Genomic DNA, 19,311 nt, shown 5'->3' with positions numbered 1-19,311 from the left:
CTTTCTCTCATTTAGTATAACTGAAAGAAACAAATCAGCAATCTAGAAAAAAAAACTCCATAATATAATATGCCAGAATACCTGGCCCCAGATTTTCTTCATGTCAAAGGGTTTGTGATAATTCAATAAAACACACATTTTATTGAGAAAAAAAACACTGTATAAGTAACACAGTGCAATTATCACACAGACAACATCTTCTACATTGTATGATGCAGGCTCACAAGATTGTATAATAACATATTCAACTTTTTAATTTGGTTTCCCCCAAAATTTGCCAGTGACTACCTCATCTCAGTTGACAGTCAACGTGGGACTTTTAGGGGCTTTGGTGGTATGTAGCACTTAGAAAGTGGACATACTTTATCCAGCTGCCAATAAGTCTTGCATTGGTAAGAGCATCTTCAAAATGGGGAGATGACCATCATCGTATATGTGATAGGACAAAGGATGCATTTTCTTTTCTTCAGGCCTGGTGACTTGACAGCGACTTGAAAGCAGATAAAGTATGTGAACAACTTTGAGAGGTGTTACACTGGATTTGCCACACTGCACCGACGATGACGTATCTGTACATACCGAAGGAAAACCCCTCTGCAGTCACCCCACTGGCTGACTGCCGAGGTGTCGGGCTCAGTGATTGGCTGGCACATAATGGAGACGGTGATGGAGGTAAGCGTCAATGATGCAAAGGAGCGAAACAAACACGGGGGGAGAGGAAGGCTGAGACTGTGGCTGTCTCCCTCGTTTGGAAAAGATGAATGTCAGATCCACAAAGCCCCCCCCTTTTTAATGAATGAATGTTGCTTGTTTAAACTGCTCTGCGTTGTCTGTCAGTATAAAATACAAAGTGATGTATATAAAATCACTGCACTGCAGTGCACAGTCATTTGATTGAGAACAATACATTTGCTGTTATGAAAATTATATTTTTCCAAGTGAACAAATAACATGAAACAATGTAGCCTGAAGCAGCAAAACACAGACAACAAGCCAGTCTGTTTTCAGAGCAGTCTTTTTTCATAGCTTTGTATGGTTATTTTCAGATGATCGATTTTTCGAGATATTTAATGATCATTCCTGGACTACTGAAATTAACTATCACAATATTTTGAGCACAAGAATATGATTCTATGCACTCGCGTTTCTTTTGACATGTTCTCAGTGCTGCAGAGGACTTTCCTCCCCTGCATCAGGAGCAGCGTTGTGCACTCCTCCCTGCAGTCTCCTTCATCTCAGCCAGCATCCCTCTGCAGTTGGCTTTACCTTGACTTTGATGTATGGTTTTGATTGGTGGGTTGGCAGTATCCCAGACTTTGATAAGGCAATTTGTGGCTTCTACTGTGACGAGCCTGTCCCTGTACAGGAAGATTCAGGCTGTGCATTAATCTGGATCAGTCCGTTTCCATCACTAACCCGTCCTTCTCAGTTCACAAGAGACCATTAAGGACTGTTTTTCAATCCCACGCATTTATACACAACTGTGCCTCCAGTAGTTCTTGTAGTAGTCCCTGCAATTTTTGTTAGTTGCCACTTCTTGAATGAGATTCAGAACAGAATTACTCTGATCTAGTATATTCTGTCATTATTATTAGTCATGATAGCAGTGTGGGTCTATGGAAAGCAATCCATTGGTCCTGACTGAAATAGTTCAACAACTAGTGGATGGACAGCTATACGTTTTTAACAGAACTTTCATAAATCCCAGGGGATGAATCAGATGTTAGTGACTCTTTGCCTTTTACTTCAGCATTTGGGGTATTGAATGAAATATCTCCAAAATTACTGGAAAAATTGCCATAAACGTTGGAAATCCCTTATCTTTACATTTAACACCATTGTGTAAAAATGTTAATTTGTCCGACATTCGGTTCACCTCAGCTGTACTTTGTATTTAGTGCTAATTAGCATGCTAACATGCTAAAGGGAATAGGGGTCGGGAGAGTTCTCATGAGCTGTGATCAACTTTTCCATGAAGGTCAGAACAAGCACCGAGCAGGGTAAAGCAGTGTCGTAGTACGACTGTGTTTTACTGTTCCGGTTTCTATGTGTGTTGATCCTCCAGTTAAACCAGATGGAGGTTGTAAGGTGTGAAAAGAAAGGCAGACACGAGAAGTTGAGAAGTTCCCTTTGTAGATCACCGACTGGATTTGGCTTTTCTCTCCAATTAATTTGGGGGAGGTGATGAGGAGAGGTGAGAAATCAATATGAGGCTAAGCAACAGAGAAAAATGAAATGGGATTCGTGAGATTGAACCTTTTCTGCGTTCCATTCCCACGCCTTGATTAACAACCAGTCTCTTGAAATAAGGCACGCTATAACCATATTTTGCTTCATTCATTTATTCACAGATTGAAAAACAACCCTAAAATAACACTTTTTTTTTTCTTTTCACGATTTGGTCCCTCAAGGCTCAATAGATCTGGATCAATAAAAGCAAAGTTGTTAAGAAAGCTCTTTTTTTTTTTTTTTTTTTCAAGCAGTTCACAAACAAGCAAGGAATACAGAAATACTTCTACTTTCAAAGAGATAAATCTCACAAAATCTCATCAGATACAGCATCCTAGCATGACTCTTAAAAGTGGATCCCATAAAATACAAAATCTGTAGTCATACCAATATTTTGTCTTCTGCATTAAACAAATGAGCATTAACTATGGACTTGATCTGTTTGTACCATAAGCCTGAGAAAACATGAAGATTTGTACTAAAATGTTAACTCTCATGCAGACCTACACATGGCTATGCATCAATGCATTTGACAGGCTACTGGTTAGTATACAAACACCATTTACCACAGTGTCCCCAGTAATACAGCATCTGTCTAAACTGAATAAAGGACATTGATTCTGTCTAGCTCTTGTGACATTGTGCTTGTATACACAGCAAACTTTAACATTCGTACAGGTGTACTGATTTGAAGTCAAACATTATGACCATTTTCTTTGTGGTTGCTGTTCTGTCGTCGTCTGTTACACCTTTTGGCTTTTGATCAGAGGGAAATGCAGCTCTCTTCCTCTTACACCAGAACTGTCAGAATTTGCTGAGTAATTGTCATCATCAAGTAGGCTCCACTTCCTTCCTAACAGAGAGAGGGATCTCTGATATTTTATTACCATTCCGGCTGATTAGCGCCATCATAAAAAGAACATGATTTGATGGACCAAAATTGTGCCAGAGCAATGCGTTTCTTAATGGTGACATAATGGCTGAACGTTTGTGATGGGAAAGAAAGGAGAGCAATGAAAAAATGACTAGGCTGTCCACTCTCACCTCCTTTCATCTCGGCTATTGTTCTCCTAATGAGGAACGCAGCTTCTGACTCAGAATGCACTTAGCCACAAGAGGAGACTCCTGTCACACACAGAAGAGAGATGTAATCTGGGCCGGCTGGAAAGCAGCATCATCGTCCAAACAAACAAAAGAGAGGGGGATCATTTCGATCCTCTGATGTTTCAATTCAGTCTTTTCGATTCACTGTATAGCAACAACCTCAAAGAATGAGGAGAGGGAAAATGGTGACGCAAGAAGGGTTTCCCTTCTCTTCTCGTCATTAATATTCCACACCATCTTCTGTAATGGTCCCCTCACTGCGCATGGGAGAGACAGAGAGCCCTACAGCTCCACTGAGAAAGAGATTTCGGGAGCAAAACTGGGTTACTATCAACCTGCCACTGCTGCTGAGGATATAAAAGCAGATCATTAGCATAATTCTAGCCTGTACTTGAATTCATCACCCTCGGGAGATAATCTGTTGATGTGGTTTTACTTGAATGGCAGCTCTGGTTCATTATAAAAACAAAGAAGAAGAAAAATAAGAGAAAAAAACAAAGTGGATTTAAATATAAATATGGTCCTTGTTCGGTTTGGTTTTATACACTGACAGGAAGTGAAGTCCTCAGCCCCTGTGGGAGGAATCTACTGCACTGTCAATTTTCTCAAGAGGAGAAGAGGGGAAAAACAAGAATGTCATATGTGAACAAATAAAGCCTGTTTTGTGAGCCTCATGCGTGCGAAAACATGCCTCTCTTATAAATTCAATAAGCATCTGTGTCAGCAGGCATCGCATCTGACAGCTGCAGTCTAACTCCCCATGTCATGGCTGTTCTGCCTGTTAGGACAGATATGTCATGTCAGTGATGCCCAAAGTACGAAGAGTCACAGCTTATGGAGTCGTACATTAGTGTCGTATGTATGACTGATAAAGAGGCATTACACCAGAATGCTGGAGCCTCACTAGTTTTGACAGCTCTGTCTGTGGGTGCAGAGCCTGTCCTCTACAAACCTTCCACATTGTGAGTTTTCATTGTCATTTAAGCAATGCAGACGTACAAAAATATATTACCTAATCATTTAACAAACTAATAAAAAGTAAACAAGAAGTTTATCCCAAAGCTGAGAAGCACTTTCAGTCAAAAACAGCAAACATCATGACCAGCCACACACTCAGTGAAGAGAATCGAAGGAGATCTTCCTCTTCAGAAGAAGAAATAATAGGCCCTTTCATCATCTGACGACCCTTCAGATTTTCCTTGGGACTGTTTTGGGGTACCTGACCGGGAACTACTTATCCAAACAACCAGTGTTAAGAACTCTACTTGAGTAGTCTTTCATATTTGAGATTCATTTTAAAAGGAACTGTCATATTTCTTCAGAAGGTTTGTCTTGACCGGGAACAGGCCAACATCAAAATATATGATGTCTAATGTAGTTTTGACAGATTAATTAAGATATTTTAACAATCTTGTTGTTCACAAATGACAAAACAAATTGTTTTCCAATAATGTCCGATCACAGGACTGGTAGGTTTTGTCCAGTTCAATAGCTTTCTGCTTGTCTAATAGCACCTGGTTTCACAGTGGATCGAGGAGTACCGAGGCCATACCAGCCCTCAGCTTCACTTATTCTTACCGACAGGAAGGACAGCAGTGGAGACGTAAATAGACTACAGACACAGAAACAATGAATGAGGAAGCAATTATCACTAAAACCCCGATGATTTTCGATGTCAGCTCGACTCATCAATTATTTTGATTTGTATTTTCTTCATCAACTGAAAAATGGCAACATTGAACAGCTTTGTAAAGCTAAGACTAATACAAAGTGACTGGATGTATTCGTGATGGATCAACCGTATCTAAGATTATCTGGGAATAAGTGTTTGAATGTAGGTTGATTCAAAGCATATTTTTCTTTTTGGGTCTGGACCGCACCATTCAAGTTGAATACAGAGAGACGTGTGAGCTGAGGCGAGACAAACCCAACTGAAAGAAAAGTGTGTATCAGCAGGAGTGAGGTTGGAGAGGGGGCCGACTGGAGCCCTGCTACACTGGGCTGTGGTCCGGAGAAGTGTGTGTGGCTGTCACCGTCACCGTCACACACTCAGTGGCTGTGTCCTTGGTCCTGCGAAGGCCCATGTACAGCCTCTCGTCCAGGTTAGCAGTCAGTTTGTCTGTGAGCTCTGCTGTGATGGTTTGCGGGCCGTAGCCTGAGGAGTCGGGCACCTGAGGCGGGGAGCGCTCGTCCGGGTGCCCGGACTGTTTGCTGTCCTCCTGAGGGTCGGGGTGCTCGCCCAGCCCTCTGTCTTTTTCTGAGATGGAGGGATGAAGAGGTATAGGAGGAGATGATGTGTGGTCCTCCTCCTCGACCTTTCCTCCATCCGCAGCCGCAGTGGGTTCTACCTTTGGCATGTCAGGAGTGCTGCCGGTCCCATCGCTGGTCTCCTCGTCGGGAGCACTGACGATGCGGGGCAGCGTACTGTGATAGCTCGTGTCAAGGGGGTAGTTTACACTGTCACCCCTCCGTAACGGAGTTCGCTGTCTCTCAAAGGAGGACTGGAAGTGTCTGACACCGGGGTCGCTCCACTGCTTGTGGCGCTGCCACTGTTTGCGGAGGTGGATTCGGGACCGGTGCTTTCTTAGCGGCGACTCCTGCAGGTCAAACTGAGGATCATGGCGGAGAAACTCATGGAAGAGCGCGTCCGTCTTCTCATCTATGCTGTAGTCTCGCCGGTGCAGTGATAGTGGTGGAGGTGGAGGCTGCGCAGCCTCTTGAGGTGTGAGCATCTGACCATATGGGATCCAGCTCAGTGAACCAGCACCTGTTTTGATGGAAACTCCTCCACTGGCACCCAACAGCAACTCCTCCTCAGGCTCCTCCTCAAAGAGATGAGACTCAAAACTCTCACCGACAGTGCCACTTCGCCCTGCGTTGGTGAAATGGTGCCTTTTCTCGTGGGCTGTTCTGTCCTTCGGGCTGCCGCTGATGCTGCTGCTCCCAAAGAGTCGCAGGTCCTCCGGACCTCTAGGTGGAGCCTCTATCGACGCATAGCCACTGTCCATCTGCAGCAATTTACGAGTCCCTGTTTCTCCATCACTGCCCCCTCTCTCTGATTCTGTGCTTCCCTGTTTTCTCTTTTTTGACTCCTTCAACCCCAGATGGTCATCCATATACACAAAGAAGTCCTTGTCATCCTCTCCACCCTCTGCCTCATCCCCTAAATCCTGGGACGGGGATCTGGGGAGCCCTCCTCTTTCTGTCTCTGTGCGTCCGCCCAGCGAATACACACTGTCAGCATCACTGCATACTGAGTTCCTGTCATTGTTGCTGCTTTGGTCCGAGGCGGCGTACTGTTCGAGTGTTGCACGTAGTGTCCAGATGTCTCTGTAAAGTGATTGGGGATCCTGGGGGTCGAGGGGTTCTGAGAGGTTGGCACCCTCCCTCAATACCTTGGATAATGCTTCCTCTTGGGGATCAGGGGACAGGCCAATCACCCCCGGTCCTCCATGGCTGCAGCTGGGCTCCACAATCACCTCTACCTCTAACCTGTAGTGTGCACACAGGGATGGAGAGACGAGAAAATGAAAGAAGTACGGAGAAAGGAAAGGGGGAAGCAAAGAGACACGCAACACAAGTGTCAGTGACAGAGCATCTACCTAAATAACACATTCATCTGAGACATGGCTGTGGTCACAGTGCACACAATGATTTTAATGACTTGCAATGGCTGCTGAGTCGTTGAAGCCATGTCAGCTCAGGAACTTCTCAAAAATCCCATGCCTTCATGAAAATATTGAGTAAATGAGCATGTGGATCATCAAATTTCTTTGCGCACAGCAGGCTTTCCGGAAATTGATTTTCTTTTCAACAATAAATATCATCAAATGTACACAGGAAAGACTGTACAAGATTTTGTTTCATCTAATATTCAGCATAGGAAAATAAATAGTTACGTAAGAAGACACTTTGGAAGATTGCTTATTTTTGTTGCATAACCTCATATTCTGTCAAATCTGCATCGCTATAATTGCAGACTTAAAATAACAGGATCATGGTGGCCCCTCGCCCATTTGAGGACATCATGACATTATCAGACCATGTCAGCGATGGAATGGTTTCTCATGCCAGATATAAACCCCACATCCTAATTCTCCACTCCACTCTGGGGGGGAAAAAAAGTGCACTCCGGGAATCCCCTACATCTGGTTTAAGATCATGGAACTGGTTTTGAAAAAAAACTCTTACTTACAGGGATATCATTACATACAGATTAGACTGTGGTTGAATAGTATTTACAGTTACTCAGCCTTGTGCTTTTTAGTCTAATAAAGAGTCATAGCAGAAAAAAAATATTTTTTAAATAATATAGGGGACAGTTTCCTTTTCTATATTTTTCAATTACTTGTAGTTCAATTTACTGGACACTGAAGTTGTCCCTGCTCATCTGGCACGACTAAACAACCATTTTGAGAGTTTTGCAGTGGTGTTTCACCCAGGTCGTAAAACCTTTTTTGTGAAGGTAAAGTGGTGGAGAATTGGGACCTAGAGCTTTGGCCTACTGTAAATCATTAGCATAGGTTTTCTAGCTGCAGGAAATAAATGAGTGCAAGGAAGCAAAGCAGTGGACAGGATGAATGGCAAGGGAATTAAAGATACCTGCCGAGGGAGGGGGGCGGTGTGGAAGGAGGTGAGAGGAGGCGTGTAGTGGGCTGGCTCGGATAATAGGCCACATCCTGGGTGCGGGCGATGTATTGGATGAGGTCTATGTGGTGCGCATCGTTGTCGTCCTGGTCCATGCTCTCACTGGCGGCCCGCTGGCGCTGGAACTGCCTCCTCTTCGGAGAACCTGGCTCACACAGACCATGAAGAAAGAGCAGCGAGTTACACAAGTTGCGTGACAGCAGGAGTGCAGTGACATTTAATCCAGCCGAAAGCTTCCGTCAGCTGTGGGGGGATATTGTGATCTTTATTTGGTCCCCCGGTGCGACAGAAGAAGTGAGCCTGGGGAAGAGCAGGGAGAAATGTGTGTGTATAGGATGAAGCGGATCGGCAGGGAGGATTCACTCAGGGGATCGAATCGATTTGGAACGACCGAACTTTACGTCACGGAGCCATCTGTCTTGTACGCTTGTGTGTGTGTATCTCCAGCTCAGTGAAAAGGCAGCTCACAGTTGGTTGCTGGAGCCCTTGATTAACCGTTGTCTGTTTACCATGAGAGAATGTTGGCAAAAATCCTTAATCCACAAATAAACAAAGAAGATACTTAAAGGAAAGAAATTACCAACGCTATAATTTTCATCTTTCCACTTACTACTGTGACAGAGAACCACAAAGAATTGTTGCACTCCCCTGCTGCATTTGCACACATCTTTCTAAAAATAATACAACAGGAATACACTTTGCACCATCAAGGATCCATTACCTCTGGTGTCCAGACTCGAGGCTCTCTGGCTGCTGTCCAGCTTCCATTTCTTGATTTTGAAGTATGGACTGGCCCCCTCCAGACTAGCATGGCGCCGCAGTTTAGTGAAGAACTGCAGCACGGGCCTCTGGCTTCCTGCACCGCCGCCAGCAGGGAAGGCACCGCTCCCCACCGCTGCCCCCTCTCCAACACTGACACTGCCGCCTCTGCCCCGAGGCCCCACTCCCATCATCTCAATCTGAGCAGAGAAAAAAAGAACTGTCAGAAAGAAGACCTGACAACACTGGTAGTCTGTGTGTAATCCTGTCTGACAGTGATGTTCCACACTGGCTTCCATGTTTACCCATCACCCATCATTCTTGTTCCCCCCTCTAACCCCCTCCTACCCACCCACCTTCAGGCTATCCCTGCAATGGCTGTACGAATGACTCGCTGGTTTGAGAAAAATGCATCATTCTACAAATGATTAATGATTAACTCCACAAATTTCACGTTGACCTAAATTCTACACTAACGTCTTCGTTTTTTTAAAACACGAGCACTTGCAGGTGATTTGTATGCATACTCGGGATTTGTGAGACATTTGCACTCATGTGCCCTTCAGCAAGAAAAGCACAACGTGACATGCCAAACTTTGTGAAAATTAGTACTCGGGTGGTGTGAAATACTGATTATTTTATAATACTTTGAGGTAACTTACAGAGCTGGAGCTTGTTTCCTTGGTGTTAAGAGCTACAGTGTTCTTACAGAAGCTGGTGTCCACCACAGAGTTGAGAGCATCTCCAGGGAGGGCGCAGCTGGGATTGACACTCAGGCTGGTCAACGCTGTTTGTGGTAGGGGGCACAGCATCGGCTGAAGGAAAGCACACACAACTTTGTTACCTTTTTACATCATTTGTTGAGTGTATGTTTATTGGAATAAAAAAAAAAACATGTTGATTAATGTAGTAATGAACAACCACTGTCAAGTCCAGATTTCCTTCCAGGCTGGTAGCCCAGCACTAGTGATTGACCAGCTTTACCTAAATGAGAAATCAGTGCAGGGAATGCTGAAATGAGCAGGCAGAGATCCCTGATTCCCGTGTTTGGGTACATTACGTTGATACATTTTCTTGACCTGACCCACGTGATAGATGTCCCTAATTGGCCTCGGTTGAGACTAATGGTACATCAGGACTAATAACAGGTCAAGGCTGTCACCTGGAAGATGGAAAGTGCTGACTTAGTAACAGGGCGAGTCGTCATGGTGATGGTGTTCTCAGCCGAGTCGCACTCATGGATGGTGACGATCCTGAGGCCTGGGGGAGGTATGTGGAGGTGTGTGAGCCGGGCGTTTTTCAGGTGGTGGAAGTCGCCCTCGGTCAGAGTGTACCTGAGGTGCATGGACGGCATTGAGTTAAATGAAGAGCTGTGCATCCCTGCTAGATGAGATGAGACATAAGTTGCATACACTTCTGAAAATCTTGAAATCATGATGCTTATTGTTACACAAAAGACAAACAGCCAGGGGGAGATATGTGACTTCAAACCCATTACAGACACTGTGGGTTCTGCATTTAGCACGACAGAATTATTCCTATTGAAGAATTTGCATATCAGGCTCAGGGCTTTAAGAGAAAAGTAGGTGATAGTAGGAGAAAAAGTTTGAGCTCCTTTTGTCCACAGCATACGTAATACATTCTGAATTCATAAACCCTAAACTAACATACAAGTTGATTGGAATCAGTGAAATGTTTACATCCGTTGATCTCGGAGCGCTTTAAGCATGGGGTGCACGGACATTGATGACAGTTGAATGCTGATTCAAAAGCATGAGGATTTATAAATGTGGCCCTTTGTGCATGTGTTGGCTCTCTGACCTGCGGCCCTTCTCCGGGGCCTTCTTGCCATGATCGAAGAGCGCGGCCTCATTGAAGGAGACACGACGGCCCGTGGGGCCTGTGGAGAGGAAGCGCTCTGTCTCTTGGTCGTGAGAGCTGGCCATGGACAGGCAGTCTGACTCATCCACCCTGATGGTGATTTCTACTCGAGATTCGAGGGAAAAGGGACAGACGATACCAGCAATTAGGTGGATAGATGGGTGAGGGAAGAAAGATGGCAGAGCATGAAAGGACGAGCATTTTATAGCTGACAGTCATTATCTAAAGGGAATCAGTTCAGAGTTTTCAGCCATGCTAGCGACATAACTCTTCGCATGTTCTTTCTGTCAGTCAGTTTGTACTGCTTTTCACCAAAATGAAACATTGAACATTCATGTTCCCCAAAGGATGAACCCCAATGACCTTTATGATTTTTACTCTTGTTCCCTCATTCTGTGTAGTGCCTATTCAATGGACTGATGCCAAGCTTGGTACAGAGAGTCGAATAGAGAGGATGAACCCAAATTACTTTGATGATCCCATGACTTTTCCTCTTGGAACACTATGAAGTCAAGCTCTGTGGTTTTGAGTGAAATGTCTCAACTGTTATCTGATGGATTACCATGAAATCTGGCACAGACATTCATGGTCCCTTCAGGATGAATTGAAGGGGCTCTTGTTTTATGCAGTTTGGTCCCTGTAAAAGGTGATGTTTAATCTAATATATAATATAATTTCTGGTCCGTGATTCAAGTCCCCACGACGACCTCTGTTGCATGTCATGCAAGATCTCTTCCCACTCTTTTCTTGTCATTGTTAAACTGTCAGCTGTGTAATAAAAGTATACAATGCCCCCAAAAAAACTTAAATCACAACTCTGTCCTTCTATCTGCATGAATGTATATTAGTACCTGACTGATATATTGGCTGGCTGATTTGATCAGCTGATATTGGCTAGATATATTGGTATCAGTGTATTTGTTTGGCCGATATATGCCAAAATGAAACGTTTTTTTTTATAGAACATAATGCAGACATAGATGCTTTGGGTAAATTAGAAATTGTTGTATTTGTGTGTTTAAAAAAAAAAAAAAAAAAAAAAAAAAAAAAATATATATATATATATATATATATATATATATATATATATATATATATAATTATTGAATTCCTTGTAAGGTTGTCCGTTTCATTGCATTGATCACAGTGTGGACAATAGTGTAAAATAACCCCCCCACTATGACATTACATTACTTTATCACAAGTGTCAGAAGTGTATTATAACCACATTGGAGTGTTCATTTAAAAAAAAAAAAAATCGGTTTATATATACTGTATATACACAGCAGAATATCGTCCGCTTTATTGATATAATTTTTTTTTTACTCCCCAATATCAGTATCTGCGTCTGCCACAAAAATCCAGTATTGGTTGGGCTGTATCTACTAGATATTTACACTGACTGTTCAGACATCTTGGTGGAGAATCACTGTGATAACTGCTGACTGGAAAACTTAACAAAAGGGCTTACAAAAGCAGTTTGGTGCCAAACTGATGCCTTTTAATAAATCATGTTCTCTGGACACAGAGTGCATTCACTGATCCCAAAATGTTAAAATGTGTTCCAGGAGTGGCATAGCTACTTAAACTAATTGAGGTGAGATCACAGCATTTTAATGGAATAGACATTATACATTTGTGCTGACGTGATAAAAAATATCCCTGCCTCCATCAGTCCCATCCCTCCATCTCCCAGCTTGCCTGTCTCCTTCACTCCTCCCTTTCATTTCTTGCCTGTTTCCCTCCCTCGCTGCATTTCTTTTTTGTCTTTTCCTCTTACCATGGCTGGGCTGAGACTCCTCCACGTAGGTGGTGTTGGTTTTCTCCGGGTCATCGCTGGTCCTAGGGGACACCGAAATGTTCAGATCAATGCTGTGACATGATTACCCCTGAAGTCTGTCTTTCATCCGACGGACCCCGCTGATGCAGGCAGCCACACAGGCTACCACAGTACAAGGTTTTACGTATGACCAGTGTTGCTGTTTGACCTTTCTGCTGGCTGAGAATGATGCATATGCACTTTCAAAATACACTTATAAGCCAACAGTTTAAAAATTCAGCTATAAAGCCATTATAAGGACAAAGTATTCTGTTTGTCTAAATGGCTGCCTGCCTGGCTGTATAATCAATGAGGGCCTAAGTCATAGCCAGTAACTTGATAACCTTCAGGGCCAGGGGACCTCTTGAACTGATAAAGTATGGTGCTTTATTGGATTCTACAGTTCCACTCATCTTTAAGGGCACAGAGAAAATACACAATAAAGGTCATATTATTTGGCGGAAAGAGTGTGTGATTCTCGTTTTGGTAAATCTTTCTGAGAACCTCTCTGTTTTAACATCATTAATAGCAGTTGATCCTCCTTAGCGCTTCTTAAATCCCATGCACAGGATTTACTTGATGAGGCAGAAAAAGAGAAACGGAAAGCTCATTGCCAGTCATTTCTTCATCTGATTTCTTTGTGAAGAGCTATGAGTTGCATGTGTGTGTGTTTGTGTGGGTGTGAAGTGACTTGAGGGATTTCTCCATCCACCCCAGATCTGTGCTTCTTGTTTTTTCATTTCCTCTGTGGCTCCTGCTTCCCCATACCTCGCATGTGTGCGAGTTTGTGTATATTCTCTGTGCGCACACGGCGGTGGGTTGAGACGCGAGATTAATCACCGCCGATGGCTGCTATGAAATCTCATTACACTCATCATTTGTACCAGCCTGCCCGATTCTCCTTTTGCTCTCCCCCAGCCTTTTCCACGCCTCTGTGCTCTCTGTTTATCTGCATCTGGCTGCTGCGCTCTTGTGTATTCAAGTGTAGGTGATGGTGTGTGCTGCTGTGGAGAGGGACAAAGAGTCTCAAGGGTCAGCCATCTTACCGTCGAATAAACACAGATGAATCACAAATAAATGAGCGTGAATATTGAATGTGTTTCCACCAAGGTGTTTTCATAACAGCCCCGCAGGGGGTCCTGACACTCAAAACAGCAGACATGTATTATGGGTGAGTGCACTGTGTTGTCTTGCTTTATTGTGCTTACAAGTCTTGATAGGGTAATGTTACTCCTGTAGCACAGCTTTCTTTGATTGTAAAGATGATTTAATTACTCTTATGGTTCACTGAAGAGCTGGACAATTCCACAAGACGTCGTTAGTTCATTTGCAATGAGCTTTATCTATTATTTAATATAAGTACCAGTTTGTCTCTAAATAGCAGCTGCATGTGAGCTCAGTAACGGTAGCCTCTGTCAACAGAATGTGTGTACTCTTATGTGAGCGTGTGTGCTTTTATGTAGCGCAGTGAAAGCAACAGCTGTGCACCTGGATCTGCAGGCTAACCTGCACTTTTTGTTGAAACTGCGTAGGAGTGGTGTTGATTTAAGTTTGTAGGATGTAGAGCTTGGTGTTATTGTGTTAGATGGTATCATAGGAGGTTTGAGGGCAGATAAATATAAGGGACAGCAGGCAACAATATAAAGTATTGTAATGGAAAGCTACACAACGCCACATTCTGTAGCCTCAAAATCACCAGTTGAATCAACACGGCTCGGGCACAGCGTCAACACAAATTGAAGGGTATCACTTATTACAGTGCACTTGTTATTAAAGTGTACCTCTGCTGGTTTTATTACTTCCACCCTTAATATCAGTCCTTACTGTTGGTTCCTTATAACTTTTATGGGCTTATGTCATGCTGCAAAGTTTCGAAGTCACTCTTGATGAGTGACAGGGGTGTCAAGTGAATTGCTAAAAAAAAAAAAGCTCAAATTGAATACATCATTTTTATATCGCACCTGGCACAGCATGGCCCTCCTCGACAGCTGCGACGGTAAGCGATGAGGACGACGGAGATGAAGATCAGTGTTCCTACCAGGAAGATGGAGAGGACCACCCGGAGGAGTGCGTAGCCATCTTGCTGTTCCTCATCCTCCAATGAGATCTCCTGAGGTAAAAAAAAATAAGAGGTAATAAGAGATATCATAAGATGGATGGATGGGTAGACAGATAGATAGATAGATAGATAGATAGATAGATAGATAGATAGATAGATAGATAGATAGATAGATAGATAGATAGATAGATAGATAGATAGATAGATGGATAGATAGATAGATAGATAGATAGATAGATAGATAGATAGATAGATAGATAGATAGATAGATAGATAGATAGATAGATAGATTTGTTAGAAGGCAGAGAGGGGAAGTAAAGCAGATAACAGTCACAGAAGTACAGTAGTTGTATTCCATGCGTGCTGCTGTAAGAGAGAGCGAGCATGAGTAAACGCCTCCAATACGAACATGAAAGCACCTGATGATTAATATCGCACCTTACTAAGGTGACAGACAGCGTCAATAGAAAAAAACTCCTCCACACTCGACTCAATCAGACTGCGTCATCTGTGTTTTTCTCATTCTTGCCGCCAAATTCAGAAGCAAAGGTAAAAACAAAGCCATGAGCCATTCATATAATCATGCCTGACGGTGGCATCAGCACCAGAAAAGCAACCCCTTTTTAACAGAAGTGAGCACTTTGCAGGTTCAGCTGAAGAGATTTGCAGACATTTAGTTTGCAACTTGAGACGCCTCAACGGTAGACTGAATTTTGCAGCTGTTTCACCTTCACAGTAGCATCACGTAGTTTACCAGATTAATTCAGCCCCACTGGTTGATTGGCTTGCATAAAGTGAATCTATAAATACGACAAAAAAATTTTTTTTTTAAATGCCAGGGCTATTAACCTGTCTACAGTATACCTTAGCTATGGGAAAGCTCTTACAGACAGGACTGCAAACTGAGTGAATTCACCACACTCATGCAGACGCTACAGTTCAAATATTTAGTCGGATTTGTCAAAGGGAACAGTTGTCACCAGAGGAGGTCAAGACACCTCTGAATCTCTCACTCTTAATTGATTGGAAGAACTTTACTCAGTTGTCATAAAAAGATGGGAAGCATTGGTTAATTGGTTAAATTCCAACAGAAAATGTTTGTTCCCGCACTGCCCATACCGGCTACAGAACAGGGAATGAAACTGTTTCAGTAAAATGATAGATTGCAAAATGAGTGGGAGAGCGGAGATTGGCAGCAGGCTCTGTTCTTTTATGGAGTATCAGAGTGACATGACAGCCAAGGTTGAGTAAAGATAACGTACTCTCGATATTAGTGATGATTTTATAGATCAAGAATTGTGCTGAACCCCGCAAGGGGTGTTAAGTGTTAATGAGCGCCAGACTATGACGTCACGCTGTAATTTCTCTGTGAGGGGAAATTAAAACTGAGATTAGATCAGAGATTAAATTATTTCAGGTCCAGGTCAGGATGTTCTCTATTAGCCAGTCAATTGGCCAGAAGAGAATATGAGGGAAAGTATGGTTCTGGTGGTGAGCTGCACATAACGCACACACACATACAGACACACAAGACGTTTGAGAATAAGCCAGTGGTGAAAGGCAGACTTACAGTGGAGTTTTCTGGTAGGATGTTCCAGATGGTAGACTCATTGCTCATGGTCCAGGCCAACTAGAGAGTCCCCCTGAGAGATAACACATGCACACACACACGTACACGAAGGAAATTACTTTTACTGGAGCTGTTCATCAAGTCTTAGTCAGCTACCAAATGTATTGCATTTCATCCGTGGAAATAAATCAAGACATACTTGACATGTAAGCCTAAAACGGTACAAAACAAACTGGTGTCTAATAACTGAAGAAATCAATATTAATATCACTCACAGCACAGAAACATCTCCTAAAAACTGCCATGCGAGAGTGCAACAAGAGGCAGAAACCAAGAGTATTATGTTGTACGCATGCGTCAAACCCCACAGAAGATGCAAGCATTAGTATCTCGGCTGTTAATCATCACCCGTGATTCTATATCAGCCCGAAGACTCTCCATCTACCTCCCACACACACACACACACACACACACACACACACACACACATACACACACAAACACACACACACACACACACACACACACACACACACACACACACACACACACACACACACAACAGAGCAGAACATAGACAGAGAGAAACAGCAGCCAGCTCTTACTAAACACTGGCTCCAGCAGCTGAGCTCCACTACTGCTGCTGCTATGCGTTTGCTCTTACAGATCATTGCCATTAATACTGCTGCAACCAAACGCCCACACATAAAGTCCACACACACACACACACACACACACACACACACACACACACACACACACACACACACACACACACACACACACACCTGGATAGATCTACTCACCGAGCAAGGGAGAAGCAACATGCCAGCAGCATTCAGCACTCCTTGCCTGCCTGCCAGTCACTGCAGCACTCAACTTCAGCACCACAACCTGTAGGATATTGCTGAGCCCTTAGCTGCAAGCCCATTTAATTCCCTGCATCTACCGTCTAAACCATGACAACTGTGACGGGAAACACACCAAGCTGTGAACAGAAGGCTTTCCTTTTGCAGTACTGTACCACATCCTGCTTTCTGTCAGCCCAGCGGTCTTACCCTGATGGAGGGCAGTGCGCAGCAGCAGCAGCAGCTCTGGATGTGTGCGTTAGGCTGTAGAGCTCAGGAGTCTCCTCCTCAGCTCCCTTGCTGCATCCTCAGCCACTTCAGCCCACCCAGCCGACTGAGCCTGAGCAGCAGCAGCAGCAGCAGCAGCAGCGTTCCCCCTCAGGGCTGGCCCACTGGCCTTGGAGCAACAGGACGGCAGTGCTGCATGGCTGAAAACAAACATGATTGGTTAATTATTTTGTATTTTGTTGTGGTTAAGTTTTTATATCACATAAGTGCCTGCATTCAACAAATGCAGCAATCACTGACAGGCTTCTCTGCTACTTTTTTTTTAGTAGTGATGATTTATACCCTGTTTCTACATGTTCTTGCAACATTAAGCTTTATTAAACTTTCCTTGACTGCACTCTTTGGTAACCAGATGGCAAATGACAGGTAGCCTATAGTCGCAGTCTTTGCTCTGCTGTAAGACATAAAGAAACATAAGGAAAAATAATATATTTATGAAGGTAAGTTATGGAAATCAGTGTATCCCAGTACTTTATAAAGAGCTGCTCACTTTTGTAGTGATGCAAACCCTGACGATTGCTCTACTGATTAGTTGCCAGAGCAGATGGTGAGACACGGGGTGTCCCACCAATGCCGTATCCCATCATGCTTAACCAAATTCCCGTCTATACCAGCTGTATTACTGGCGGCATGCGGCGCATTGTTTTCGTTTTTACGCGTCTTCCCACAGTCTATTTGAATTACAATTACCTCAATACGTCCCTAAAACGAAACAGACATACAATGTTTTTGGACCTTGTAGTAAAATGGTTATTGCGAAAAATTGTTTCACAAAAGAAAGCATTCCGTTTCTTATTGCTCGGCACGGGGATATTTTTCCCTCCGGCGTCGGCACGAGCAGGGGCAGCTGCTTCCTTCTGGAGGTTCAAGCTGTTTAAATCTGATCTCAGATCATACGAGGGGAAATGAAGCCGACAGTAAAACTTAAAACGCGGATGAAAACTGCTTTTCTTCGATCGGCGCAGCGAGGTTAATATGCCATCTCGATGTTTCACGGGCGCTCATGACTCCCATCAGTCCGATGGCACACCGACAGAAAGAAAAGGCAGATTTGAATTGGCTTGCACAGACGCACACAAAGCGTACAAGGCATGCAGCGACGGGATCAACTCACCTTCTCCACGATCCCGGTCCATGCAGGAGGAGGGCAGCAGAGGCGAAGCCAATAACACGAAACTCTTCTGTGAACACTTTAAGGTGGACTTTAAAGCTAAAAGTATTTATGAATGAAACCCCACTGTTTAAAACACGCCCACCACCCCGGTCAGAGGCGCACCACGTGACGCAAGGAGTGAGGTAAAGCTGTGATGGACGGGCTTCTCAAAACTTATGAACCCGATGCTCAGCTATGCTGAGCCGTTGCGTCAGAGCCGGGGAAAGCCGGAGGGTCCTTCTTAATGAAAAGCATAATATTTCATTTACTTTATTTTTTTTTCTCCGAACTTCTTCGTATTGTATTTTTTTTTTGGGCAGTCACGCTTGCATATGTGGGAAAAACAATGAAGCAGAGGAAGCTGTGTGTGTGTGTGTGTGTGTGTGTGTGTGTGTGTGTGTGTGTGTGTGTGTGTGTTCGTGTGCTTGTTTGTGTGTGTAGCGCCAAACAAGTGGGATACAAACAAAGACTGTACATAAAACACAAACGTATTCCCGAGACCAGGCTTGGCGGGTCCCTGTCTGTTGTTGCCACAGGTTTGTTGCCTGTGTAGTTTATGGTCTGGGATCGTGGCGCCATCTCCCGGCGGAGCGAGGCTCAGTCGTCTAATACAGTCAAAATGGGAAATATGTCGTTTCCTTGATGAATCTTTGAATTTGAAATTTGAAATTTCGTAAAAAAAAAAACTAAAAAAAAACCTCGATAATACAATCACGACGAGTTCACATAATCACCACAACTATAGACTCTAGACAACTTTAGACTGTACAATAACTCACCTCTGGCAAAATCCATCACATAACAATAACACTGTTGTCTGTGTTTCTGGGTTGTTTGTATATAATATATATAGATATATATATACTGTACTGTATATACTGTATATACTGTGCATTTTATATTTTTTTTACTGCTATTTTATTGCTTTTCTATTGTTCTATGCTTCTGTATGCC

The 19,311-nt window shown here is 43.5% G+C and overlaps 1 protein-coding gene across 2 annotated transcripts; it reads right to left on the bottom strand.

Annotated features, from left to right (window-relative positions):
- Positions 1 to 2,326: 2,326 nt before the first annotated feature.
- Positions 2,327 to 18,468, bottom strand: cbarpb (CACN subunit beta associated regulatory protein b). 2 transcript variants are annotated; one of them, XM_069150167.1, is made up of 11 exons: positions 18,319 to 18,468; positions 17,127 to 17,344; positions 16,069 to 16,141; positions 14,401 to 14,549; positions 12,401 to 12,462; positions 10,561 to 10,723; positions 9,902 to 10,073; positions 9,402 to 9,554; positions 8,702 to 8,939; positions 7,936 to 8,125; positions 2,327 to 6,825 (listed from the first exon to the last, which is right to left on the bottom strand). In XM_069150167.1, the coding sequence occupies exons 3-11, from the start codon at positions 16,114 to 16,116 to the stop codon at positions 5,325 to 5,327; spliced, it is 2,676 nt and encodes an 891-aa protein (XP_069006268.1). In that variant the 5' UTR covers positions 16,117 to 16,141; positions 17,127 to 17,344; positions 18,319 to 18,468; the 3' UTR covers positions 2,327 to 5,324. The 2 variants fall into 2 exon arrangements, with proteins under 2 accessions (XP_069006268.1, XP_069006269.1); XM_069150168.1 differs by lacking the exons at positions 17,127 to 17,344; positions 18,319 to 18,468 and adding an exon at positions 16,875 to 17,113.
- Between the last annotated feature and the right edge of the window lie 843 nt (positions 18,469 to 19,311).

The sequence above is a fragment of the Embiotoca jacksoni genome, unplaced genomic scaffold (genome assembly GCF_022577435.1).
Source record: "Embiotoca jacksoni isolate LCO1_2020_lvr unplaced genomic scaffold, fEmbJac1.0.p SCAF_16, whole genome shotgun sequence".
NCBI lineage: Eukaryota > Metazoa > Chordata > Actinopteri > Embiotocidae > Embiotoca > Embiotoca jacksoni.
Note: the sequence above shows the minus strand (reverse complement) of the source record. Positions and strands in the feature narration are given on the sequence as shown.

What these genes read in the sequence shown, in the direction of transcription:
- cbarpb (XM_069150167.1), bottom strand. Translation starts at nt 16,116, where the DNA reads ATGAGCAATGAGTCTACCATCTGGAACATCCTACCAGAAAACTCCACT. An exon ending in GGAGTCTCAGCCCAGCCATG is followed by an intron (nt 10,724 to 12,400) that starts GTAAGAGGAAAA and finishes AATCTCGAGTAG; the next exon opens with AAATCACCATCAGGGTGGAT. An exon ending in CAGCACTTTCCATCTTCCAG is followed by an intron (nt 9,555 to 9,901) that starts GTGACAGCCTTG and finishes GCTTTCCTTCAG; the next exon opens with CCGATGCTGTGCCCCCTACC.